This window comes from Dendrobates tinctorius, unplaced genomic scaffold, assembly GCF_039654945.1.
Source record: "Dendrobates tinctorius isolate UK_male_01 unplaced genomic scaffold, ASM3965494v1 ptg000004l, whole genome shotgun sequence".
Classification (NCBI taxonomy): Eukaryota; Metazoa; Chordata; class Amphibia; order Anura; family Dendrobatidae; genus Dendrobates; species Dendrobates tinctorius.
Genome location: NW_027361672.1, coordinates 41621618 through 41634319, shown reverse-complemented (window position 1 = coordinate 41634319; position 12702 = coordinate 41621618). Strand labels below are relative to the sequence as shown.

Below are 12702 nucleotides of genomic sequence, written 5' to 3'. Positions count from 1 at the left end.
GGATACATAGACCCCATAAATTAAGTAGGCTCTCATCACTATGGAAATGCCAATTGTTAATGCTAAATGTGGTTTAGGCACACTGTGGGGATCAGAAGGGAGGGGCGCATTAGAATTCGATGGATTTCTTTTGGGTGGTAAGGATCCATTTTGCTTTTCCAGAGCCTTTGTACTACCAGTAACGTGGAAGCCCCCCATATTTCCATTGACATATGACGGACTTGAGTAGGGACTTGCCACTGACGAGCAAAGATCTAAATCTGTGCATGCACTGCCTCCGGAGGCCATTTTCCTGAAGCCCATAGGCGGAAAATCAATGCACAGAGAAAGAACTCCGCTTCTGCATCACTGCCGACATTTTCTTGACATTTTTGCAATGTTATGTGTATATATATATATATATATATATATATATATATATATATATACTGTATATATATATTTATTTATTTTAATTGATTCCGGCTTAATTTATTATTTTATGTAAAATTCCTTTGCTTACCTTTGCACCAAGGGTTGAAGAGTATGTAAGTGTCAGTGTCAGACTTTCTGGGTGTTCTCAGTATTCCATGAGGAGTCAACACAGCAATATACAGGCGGAATTTGCCTATGATACAATTTGGGGCAGACGAGATTGATAGAGTGACGGAGTTGTAATCATTGAGAATAATTTTTGCTCCCCATTTTCCTTCTTCCAGCTCTTCCACAATTGGAATTGGTATATAGGTGCCTTTGCTTTGTTGTGGGTATCGTCCTTAAAGACAAAAATATTATAAAAATTGAGCTTAATTTTTTAAAAAATAATGAAAAGGGATTTTCCAAAATATAAAATAGCAGAAACACAATAAAAATAAATTGCCTATTTGTTTATACGAGATGTAAAATGTATCAGAAACACAGCTATTGGCGGTGTAAAGTCTCCAGTTACACCTTAGACCTAGGTCCTGATTAACATTGTACAATTATAGTGAGAATGCTGATATATTGGCAGACACATACCATGAATCTGCTTTTCCCCAATACAAAATCTATAATTGGCTCCAAATCAGGTTCAGGCATATCATTGATGCAACCTGTTCAGCTGCACACGGGCACGAGGTAAGTGTCATGATCCAGGATGGGATTTCGCTTTGACCCGTCCTGGTTAGACTATGGGTTAATTGTGCTGCCTCTCTCTGGCAGCAGGAGGCTATTTAGTGCTCACTGGACCTGGGTCCGGTGTCAGTTATACTCCTGCCCTCGGCTGAGTTAAGTGACCTCTTGTATACGTGTGCCTTGTGTCTAATATCTTGCTTGCTTGTTCGGTTGTGATCTGGTTCTGTCCCTGTTACGAGTTCTGCCTGACCCTCTTGTACTGCGCTACCTCTCGTGTTTGACTCTCTGCTTGTGACCCGACTTCTCTCTGCTTGTCCCCTTGGTACCACGTCGCCCTCTTGTGTATGACCTTTGGCTTTGTCTGACTACCCGTCTGTTTGTCCCTCCTGTGCCTCGTTTACCCGTACTGTGTGTGACCTCTGTTTTGCCAGACTCTGAGTTGTTGTATGGTGTCCTGTCCTATCTGAATACAGGACGCTAAGCCCCGCCCCCTTGCAGTCACATGACCATAAGTCCCGTGCACATTATTCAGTTTCAGTGTCCGCAGGTCCTTTGCCTCTTTACCTTCCAGCGCTGACTGGACCCTGACACTATTAGCCTGAAGCACGCATGGTCACCTCTGCTGCCCGTCTCTACAGGTATCTTTTAGCACTGCTTCTGTACTCAGGACACACGCACTGGCTCTATGAGCGAGTGCAGTGCGGTGTCTATGACATTATAACTGACCTATACCATTTTTTTTTCTCTGCTCCCATTCACCTGTGTGTGTGATGGATCCTATGCACGCTCTTTCTGAGCAGGTTAAACACCTGACGCAGATGTCTCAGAAACTCTTTGGAGAACAAAGAGTCCTGGCTCAGTCTCAGCAGCTGATCGCTGACACTGTGCAGGGGGTTCTTTCATTGGGGGCTTGGGATGTTACATTAATTTCCCCTGAGTCTCCAGTGAAGTTACCAGATACCTTTTCTGGAGATAAAAATGACTTCAGAGTTTTCAAGGAGGGCTGTAAGCTTTTTTTTTCCTTAAGACCACACTCTTCTGGGGATGAAAGTCAGAGAGTGGGGGTCATTATGTCTCTGTTAAGGGGAGCCCCCCAAGCTTGGGCTTTCTCCCTTCCTACCACGGCCCCTGAGCGTATGACTGTGGATGCATTTTTTGAGGCCCTGGGGCATATTTATGATGAGCCTGATCGGGTGCGTATGGCTGAGGACAGGCTGATGAATGTTTGCCAGGGGAAACACTCAGCCGAGTGGTTTTGCTCAGAGTTCAGACGCTGGGCTGCTGAGGTCTGCTGGAACGACGCTGCTCTCCGGGGGTTGTTCCGTAGAGGCCTGTCTGAGCATCTGAAAGACGCCTTGGCTCTCCACCCCCCACCTGATGCCCTGGAGGAAGCTATGATACAGGCCGTCCGAATGGATCGCAGGTTACGGGTAAGGGGAGTGATACAAACCGAGACTTCATTATTCTCCCAAAGAAGGGGAGCCAGTTCTTCACTGAAAATCACGGCGATGGGAACCATCAACCTTAAGGAGGAAGAAAGGAGACCACGGCACGTGAGAAAATGCTGTGTTCACAGTGGCGAGTCTGGACATGGGAAAAAGGATTGCCCCTCCCGGCCACTAACCAACAAGCGACTGAGCCCGGGTGATTATCGTGGAGGTCACCCAGGCTCTCAGGTACCCTTTTCTGCATTTTCTAAAATGTCATTTCAAGTGGAACTTTGTTGTGGGGGTGTCTCCACATCCACAACTGCCTTCATGGATTGCGGTTCATCATTGAACTTTATTGACTCTGACTTGGTGGCCAGGTGTAAGTTAGGGACAGTTAGGTTGGAGACTCCGATTCACCTTGTTGCTATTGACAAAACACCACTGGTTAAGAATGACATTGTGTTTTGTACTGAAGAGTTTCTCCTTAAAGTGAGTTCCTTACACCAAGAACGTATTTCATGTTTTGTAATGAACAACCTGCCTGCGGGACTGGTGTTGGGGTTCCCCTGGTTACAGCTGCATAATCCTGTGATTAATTGGGAATCTCGGGATATTGTTAAATGGGGTCCCTATTGCTCTGAAAAATGTCTTGTTTCTGTGTCGTCCGTGGGTCTAGAAGGCATTCCGGAGTGCCTGATAGATTATACTGACGTTTTCTCCGAAAAAGAGGCTGAGGTTTTACCACCACACCGCCCATTTGATTGTGCCATTGACCTGGTTCCAGGTGCTAAATTGCCCAAAGCCCGCCTGTATAACCTCTCGGGTCCGGAACGGGCTGCGATGAAGGAATATATTTCTGAGAGCCTCCGTAAGGGACATATTCGTCCTTCTGTTTCTCCTGTGGCGGCAGGGTTCTTTTTTGTAAAAAAAAAAGACGGTGGTTTGCGCCCATGCCTCGATTTTCGTGAGTTAAATAAAATAACTGTGAGGAATACTTATCCCCTTCCACTTATTCCTGATTTATACAATCAGTTGTCCGGAGCTAAGTGGTTTTCGAAATTAGACTTACTGGGAGCGTATAACCTTATCCGAATCCGGGACGGAGATGAATGGAAGACCGCCTTTCTCACTACTGAAGGGTTGTTTGAAAATTTGGTCATGCCCTTCGGCCTGACCAACGCTCCAGCGGTCTTCCAAAATTTCATAAATCATGTGTTCTCCGATTTGATTGGACGTTTTATGGTGGTGTATTTGGATGACATTTTAATCTACTCGCCTGATAAACAGACTCACATTGGTCATGTTCGGGCAGTTCTCCAAAGGCTCAGGGAGAACTGTCTGTTTGCTAAACTTGAAAAATGTTTATTTTTTGTTCAGGAACTGTCCTTTCTGGGGTTCATCGTGTCTGCTGAAGGGTATCGCATGGATCCTAATAAGGTGCAGGCCATTCTCGAGTGGGTTCAACCGTGTGATTTGAAGGGTCTGCAACGTTTCCTAGGGTTCGCTAACTATTATCGGAAATTTATAAGGGGGTTCTCACAGGTGGTTAAACCCCTCACAGACATGACTCAAAAGGGGGCTGATATCAAGAATTGGTCAACCGCAGCGGTAGCGGCATTTCAGTTTTTGAAAAAATGTTTCATGTCGGCCCCGGTTCTTATCCAACCGGACCCCTCTGAACCATTTATTGTTGAGGTAGAAGCCTCAGAGGTGGGGGTGGGGGCGGTATTGTCCCAGGGACCCGCCACTTTGACCAATTTAAGACCTTGCGCCTTTTTCTCAAAGAAGTTCTCTCCGGCGGAGAGAAACTATGATGTGGGGAATCGGGAACTTCTGGCCGTAAAATTGGCTTTTGCAGAATGGAGGCATTTTTTGGAGGGGGCTGTTCATCCTATAACGGTAATCACGGACCACAAAAACCTAGCTTACATTGAGTCAGCTAAAAGGTTGACTCCCAGACAGGCTAGATGGTCACTTTTTTTTTCCCGATTCAACTTCTCGATCACTTTTCGACCAGGATCCAAGAATATCAGAGCGGATGCGTTGTCACGCAGTCTTGATCCGGTATCCCCCCCGGAACCTCCATCCTCCATTCTTCAGCCTGGGGTGGTGGTGGCAGAGGTTTCTAATGTGTTGGAACGGGAGATTCGAGAAGCCCAGGCTCTTGCACCTCCAGCTAAGCCGGTGGATAAACTTTTTGTGCCAGCTCAGTTTCGTCTCAAGGTCCTCCAGGAGTTCCATGACTGAGTTCTGGGTGGACATCCAGGGATCTCAGCGACCCGGAAGGCCATTGCTAGAATATTCTGGTGGTCTTCTTTAGCCTCTGATGTTGGGGAGTATGTGTCTGCGTGTGAGGTTTGTGCCCGTGCGAAAACTCCCCATAACCGGCCGGCCGGGGAATTGGTACCACTGCCAATTCCTGAGAGACCATGGACTCATCTGTCCATGGATTTCATCACCAACCTTCCCCCTTCCAAGGGTAATACCGTGGTCTGGGTCGTAGTGGACAGGTTTAGTAAGCAGGCACATTTTGTACCTTTGGCAGCTCCACCTAATGCGGAAACATTGTCCAGATTGTTTGTGGAGCATGTGGTGCGGTTGCATGGGGTACCCCTGAATGTGGTGTCTGATAGGGGAGTGCAATTTGTGTCCAGATTTTGGAGAGCTGTTTGTAGGAGGTTGGGTATTGGTCTGTCCTTTTCATCCGCCTACCATCCAGAGACTAATGGGCAGACTGAGTGGACCAATCAGTCTCTGGAGCAAATTCTGCATTGTTTGACCTCAGCCCGACAGGATGATTGGTGTTCTGTGTTACCATTGGCTGAGTTTGCTTTTAACAACCGCACTAACCAGTCTACGGGTACATCTCCTTTTTTTTGCAATTATGGGTTTCATCCTCATTTTGGAGAATTTTCCCACTTGAATTCTGGGTGTCCTGGGGCGGACGAGACGATCCAGCGGTTGGGGGAGGTATGGCGGGAGGTCCAGAATAACATTACGAAGGCCCGGGACAAATTTAAATTTTTTGCGGACAAAAAACGATCCGTGGGTCCTGTGTTTCAGGTCGGAGATAAGGTATGGTTATCCACCAAAAATATAAGGCTCAAGGTCCCCTCTGCGAAGCTTGGACCCAAGTTTATAGGTCCCTATGTAATTACCGAAGCAGTTAACCCGGTGGCTTTTCGGTTGAGTCTTCCGCCATCTCTAAGGATCCCTAATGTTTTCCATAAGGCCCTTTTGAAACCTGTGAGGTCCAGTGGGGAGGGATCATCATCTTCCCCGACACCGGTTCTGGTAGATGGGCAGGCTGAGTACGAGGTGGAACGAATTGTCGACTCCAGGTTGGTCCGTCGCGCCCTTCAGTATCTGATACATTGGAAGGGCTACGGTCCTGAGGAACGCTCGTGGGTTCCTGCTCGATCAGTTCATGCGGATCAGTTGATCCGAGCCTTTCACGCCAAGTACCCTGAGAGACCTGGGGGTCCGGTGGCCCCCCATTGAGAGGAGGGTACTGTCATGATCCAGGACGGGATTTCGCTTTGACCTGTCCTGGTTAGACTATGGGTTAATTGTGCTGCCTCTCTCTGGCAGCAGGAGGCTATTTAGTGCTCACTGGACCTGGGTCCGGTGTCAGTTATACTCCTGCCCTCGGCTGAGTTAAGTGACCTCTTGTATACGTGTGCCTTGTGTCTGATATCTTGCTTGCTTGTTCGGTTGTGATCTGGTTCTGTTCCTGTTATGAGTTCTGCCTGACCCTCTTGTACTGCGCTACCTCTCGTGTATGACTCTCTGCTTGTGACCCGACTTCTCTCTGCTCGTCCCCTTGGTACCACGTCGTCCTCTTGTGTATGACCTTTGGCTCTGTCTGACTACCCGTCTGTTTGTCCCTCCTGTGCCTCGTTTGCCCGTACTGTGTGTGACCTCTGTTTTGCCTGACTCTGAGTTGTTGTATGGTGTCCTGTCCTATCTGAATACAGGACGCTAAGCCCCGCCCCCTTGCAGTCACATGACCATAGGTCCCGTGCACATTATTCAGTTTCAGTGTCCGCAGGTCCTTTGCCTCTTTACCTTCCAGCGCTGACTGGACCCTGACACTATTAGCCTGAAGCACGCATGGTCACCTCTGCTGCCCGTCTCTACAGGTATCTTTTAGCACTGCTTCTGTACTCAGGACACACGCACTGGCTCTATGAGCGAGTGCAGTGTGGTGTCTATGACAGTAAGAGAGCCGATTTCCACCACAAAGCAGATGGAATTGTGCACTATAATGAGCTATTGGGTTGCAAAGAACCCATATATTGTTGCTGCACAGGGGTCCTTTTCTTTCTGTGTCTGCCAGGGCTCCTACTATCACATATACCTTATAGAATCAGCATCCACATTTAGGATGAGGACCCTTTGGACCTTCTCATGCTTCAAAGCAATGATATATGACTACAACCTCTGCACTCTGCTTCCTGTATAGTTATTTCTCTGGAGAGTGCTATCTTACAATACTTAAAATTTTGCCTTTCTTGACATAATTTGATGTTTCTAGGAGTGATAATTGCCAATGCTTTGGACTTCTACTATCCCGGTACCAGCGCCTGATGTTGCTCCATTCTCCTATGGCCACCTCCTTTTGGTGTAGTTCCCAATTAATCACATGAACTCTTATAAAATCATCATCACTAAATTACTTTTGTGTTTGACTCAGATAGCTGTGTACAGTCTGAATATTCAATGAACTTTGCATTCAGTTAATAGGTGTACTTCAGTTTTGCTTTACCATCCATTTATTTTAGCTTGCTAGTCATTACTTTAATTAACTCCTGCTTGTTTTATAATCTATATGCCCAGACCTGCAGTAAAAGCTATTCATCTGCTATAAGCATAACAATCTCTTCTCTGCAAATACCAATGCTGTTTACATTGTTATGCTGCCACCTGTTCATCACTACTGCCTGTGGTTTTCTGTTCATTTTCTGATTGCATACGTCCCTGCCATTGATCATCAGTTTGCTGATAGCATAACTCTGACATTAACGATTTGATTGCTGTAAGTTGTATATAGAACTGCAGAGTCCTGTGCATAGCCAACCTCCAGGTGTCTTCTGTTGTGCCTGCACCAGTTGTAACACTACTGTCCTGCAGTCATTGCTTTCCTTGTTCGGTGCTGCCCGGCAAGTGCTGTCCACTGTGCCATCACATTTGGTCCATGTTGCTTAACTTGATCTATGACTTAGAGAATCCATTTTACCAGGTGAGCGCATATCAGTAACAATAAATTATTATAATCATAAATATTGAAAGTACCAGCCATCTCACCTTTACATACTTGTGGGGAGGTTGGTCTGACGGAAGAGGGGCAGAGGAGCAGCACAGTGCAGGCTGAGATATAGAGCGAGGGGCGACATTTGGCCGTTTGACCATTAGAGGGCAGTGGGGAGCGTAGGACACAGTGGTTATGTAACTGCCATGGGTCAAGGTCACTGCCATTGGTTAAAGGTTACTGTCAGGTGATAGTGGGTGGAGCTACTGGGACTGGGGAGTATAAGAGGTCAGGGAAGGTTCTGGAAGTTCCAGTCAGCCAAGGGAGCTCACCAGAGAGGAGAGTTTGCTGTAGGTAGAAAGACGGAAAAGGCCACAGCGGGGAAGAGCCATAGAGGATGCCATGAACGGTAGTATAAGGAAGAGAAGGTACCCGGGTCTGTGTAAAAAGTGAATTGTGGACAAATCCTGTGATGAAGTACGGTGGTCATCCGAAAAGCCAATAAAATCTGAACTGTTGGACACAACCCTTGTCTCAGTCTCATGTCTGCTGGCGCCACAAAGTGGGTCACCTCCCAGTCCTGTTGGATCAGCACCACCTATTAGCCTCCCTCAGCCCAACCCAACATTTGGCGTAGTCGGCAGGATCGCTACCGCAAAGACAACATCTTCAGCGACAAGCCTGCCAGCGAGTACCAGAGGACCCCCCCAAGCTGTACGGGGCGAAGAAGTTTAATCTCCATGTGGATTACAATTTGGGACTGAGCTTCGAGTGTCTGGCTGTCAAAATGTGAAACCAGAGCAGAAAAATGGACTGCTAATATGGTGGTGACGCATCAGTGGCAGGAAGAAACACCGGAGTTTGAAGCCGTACCTGACAATCCAGGACTGTGTCACATCCATCCCTGGGGGAACGGCTTGCATCAGAAGGCAGCCGCCCTCCCATGCTGGCCCTTGGAAAGTGGGTGGAGAGGCCAATCAATGCCCTACCCCTGAGCGGGAGTGGCCCTGGTGAAGAGATTGGGTGCAGCTGTTTGGCGCCATTGAGCCTCAGAAACTCGGGTGAAATGCGGTGTTGCAGCTGTCATGGCTTCGGACGCCTAGAATGGAGATGGCATCAGGTAGTTGAAGCCTGCCGGGAGACCTGTCCCTGGGAACCAGTCTCAGTGCCCCGATGCAGCTGCTGTGGAAAGATCTATGGCGATTGGAGGAGCGGTGGAACAACCTGTTGGGAGCTGCGACTCCGGGGAAGGTGAGCGCTCCCCCGGCCCAACTGGCAGCATCGCAGACAGAGCCCGCCCCCATGCCCAGCGCACCAGACAGGTCCCTGGGCCCTGACGCCAGCCATCGGCCCCCTCAGCTGGCCTTCCACTCTCCAGCAACTATGGCCCTGGATGACGTTATGCCTCCTGACCAACATCCTGAGTCACCCCGCCCGGCGACGCCGGTGCGGAACCAAAGTGCGGCTGCCCCTGCCATGATCTGGCGTCCGGTTGTGGCCTGCTCATCAGAACCTGCCGTCATCACGGGCCCGCCATGGAAAATTGCGGGCTACGGACCAACACCCGTGGCTGCCGTTGTTGTATCCTCGGCCACGGCTGCGGCCTATATACCGGAGCCCATGGCCGCCTTGATTCCGGTTGTGACCGACTCCCCAACTAATCTGAAGATGCCCGCGGCCTCCTCAGTCCCGCCTGATACTCCGATTGCGGCTTGCTTCCCCTTGTCCGCAGCCGCTTCTGCTCCACCTTCGGCTGCAGCCCGCCCACCGAACTCTACGGCCTATACCAGACCCTCCGCTTGGGTTACGGAGATTATTGAAAAGAAAAAGGCCAGAGAGCGGGAGGTGTGGACGCTACTCCATGAGAAAGGAGAGGCCGCCATGTCTGTTCCACGATCATATGGGCAGCTGGTACACCTGAACAGGGGAAAAGGTTATGGTTTCATTCGGGACCTGGCCACCGGCTACAAGATCTACCTAAATGTAGCCTCCGTCAAGAATGAACGTGACCTGTGGGAGGGAGGCTTGTTCTCGTATTACAAGGAACACCATTCCAGTGGCCTCTACGCCATAGCGGTCATTGCTTACCCTGAGGGGTATGAGCCTCCAAAATAGAGACACTACTGGCATCCCAGAGACTCTACGGTGGTTGAGTCCCCTGTTACGGCAAGACATCGGCCGCCAGGAGGTGGCCCGGAGCACCTACTATATTGGACTACCGAGACTTCAGTGCACCGTTGCACAAAAGAGGGGACTGTTCCGTGTCCCCGTAGAAAGCCTACCCTCCTCCTGATGTACCAGGAATGCCAGTGGGGGTGTTGTTCGTTAAGGAAGGGGGAGCGCTCCTGTACTCATTCTGATAATAGTTTTTTTTTTTTGTTTTGTGCTTGCTTTGTTGTGTGTTTAAAGAGTATTGTTCTAAAAAAAAACGTATTGCAACAAATATGGTAAAGTGTGTAAAGAATTTGAAATGTTAAAGTGTTATTTAAAAAAATGTGTGTGTTCAACAGGTTCCGGGTGCATGCAGTATGACGACCATGACGTATTTAAGAGGACAGGACGTCAAGACAGGAAGAGTGTAGACAGACCAGGGTACATGAGTCAGGCCCCCAGTACCACGCATCACTCAGAGTAAGATTGTCAAGGACAGCAATAGACAAAGTAAGGGGGAATGTGGGGAGGTTGGTCTGACGGACGGATCTGCCTAAGAAGAGGGGCAGAGGAGCAGCACAGTGTAGGCTGAGATATAGAGCCAGGGGCAACATTTGGCCGTTTGACCATTAGAGGGCAGTGGGGAGCGTAGGAGAGAGTAGTTATGTAACTGCCATGGGTCAAGGTCACTGCCATTGGTTAAAGGTTACTGTCAGGTGATAGTGGGCGGAGCGACTGGGGAGTATAAGAGGTCAGGGAAGGTTCTGGAAGTTCCAGTCAGCCAAGGGAGCTCACTAGAGAGGAGAGTTTGCTGTAGGTAAAAAGACGGAAAAGGCCTACAGAGAGCTACTGACAGTGGAGACGGTCACGGGGGGTGACCCAAAAGGACAGTGGCTGCGGACAGAGACAGACTGTGAGTACCAGGTGGACGGCATACTCTAAAGGGTGAAACGCTGTATTGGAAGTGCTTAGGGCAGCCACAGCAGGGAATAGCCATAGAGGACGCCACGAACGATAATATAAGGAAGAAAAGGTACCCGGGTCTGTGTAAAAAGTGAACTGTGGACAAATCCTGTGATGAAGTATGGTGGTCGTCCGAAAAGCGGCCAATAAAATCTGAACTGTTGGACACAACCCTTGTCTCAGTCTCAAGCCTGCCGGCGCCACGAAGTGGGTCACCCCCCTGTCCTGTTGGATCAGCACCACCTAATCGCCTCCCTTAGCCCGACACTACATTCTGATACAAGCCAACTTTTGGAATAGGCATTCAAGCTAAATTACCATGTGGTTATATTGCTTGTTTCTAAAATATTATGTCTACATTGAGAGTCATCAATAGTTGATACTTTTTAATCTCTCTAGGTCTCCTTGTCAGTCTATCAACTGCAGTACATAGTTCCAAGTTGTGTTTTTTTCACTTGTCTACATTTTAGTATTGTACAAATACTATATAGTAATGAACTTCATTATGAGAAAGGATTTTTTCATGTTTTCTCTAAATATTTGCTAAAAGAAAAAAATTATTTAGAGATAGCTATCCATTAAGTCGAAGATTTGAATGGTCTCTCTGACCATAATCAAACACATTCATACCAATGATCTGTCTTCACAAAATAGACCAAGATAGCAAGAACAACTTACAACTAAGAGCAAAAGCAAAACAATCTCTTATCAGAAATCAGACATACAATTCAGAATTTAAAATCAAATAATTATTCATAATAATATTACTCTCCCTATTTAAAAATGAAATCATGGCTAAATATTATTTACCATGATAGCATCTAGTTAAAGATGAGCTGGAACACTATGGCAGATCCTTCAAATATTGCAGAAACAAAATCAAGGAGAAAGCCAGCACCATTCAACCTGTGTGTGTGAACTTGACCTGAAACCAAACTTTGGACTGAGCAATCAAGCCTGCAGGTACCAGGTGCTCACAAAATGAGATGCAAACATGTATATAGGAAGAAAAAGTAGTGGCAGTAACCGGTACTTTAAAATCCAACATCTTTATTCACAAAAACATGTTTAAAACTGACTGCAGAGAGGGAAGAAGCACATGTGTGGGACGACGATCGCTTCATACTTTCCTGCCCTTCTACTGGTCCTGGAATTACACAAGGACCAATAGAAGCACCGGAAAGCGCAAAACAATATACAAGATTCATCAAATAACAGATGCCTGTGGCAACTAACAGGTTCCACTATCTAATAATGTCGCCTTTGAAATGGAGCAGGGCCCCTCAGGGTCCGATTTGCTGAGCGGGGCCCCTCAGGGTCCGATTTGGTGGACGGGGCCCCTCAGGGTCCAATTTGGTGAGCGGGGCCCCTCAGAGTTCAATTTGGTGAGCGGGGCCCCTCAGGGTCTGATTTGGTGGGCGTAATCTCTCAGAGTCCGATTTGGTGGGCGGGGCCCCTCAGGGTCCGATTTGGTGGGCGGGGCCCCTCAGGGTCCGATCTGGTGGGCGGGGCCCCTCAGGGTCTGATCTGGTGGGCGGGGCCCCTCAGAGTTCCATTTGGTGGGCGGGGTCCCTCAGGGTCTGATTTGGTGAGCGGGGCCCCTCAGAGTTCAATTTGGTGAGCGGGGCCCCTCAGGGTCCGATTTGGTGAGTGGGGCCCCTCAGGGTCCGATTTGGTGGGCGGGGCCCCTCAGGGTCTGATTTGGTGGGCGGGCACCTCAGGGTCCAATTTGGTGGATGGGGCCCCTCAGGGTCCGATTTGGTGGGCAGGGCCCCTCAAAATCCAATTTGCTGGGCGGGGCACCTCAGAATC

At 48.4% G+C, this 12702-nt stretch overlaps 1 protein-coding gene across 1 annotated transcript in view; it reads right to left on the bottom strand.

Annotated features, from left to right (window-relative positions):
• The window catches only part of F13A1 (coagulation factor XIII A chain), a 309831-nt gene that overhangs the window by 180758 nt on the left and 116371 nt on the right, over nucleotides 1-12702 (bottom strand). The window contains exon 4 of the mRNA XM_073567328.1: nucleotides 503-754. Coding sequence (XP_073423429.1) covers nucleotides 503-754 — 252 coding nt within the window. The remainder of the gene's footprint in view (nucleotides 1-502; nucleotides 755-12702) is intronic.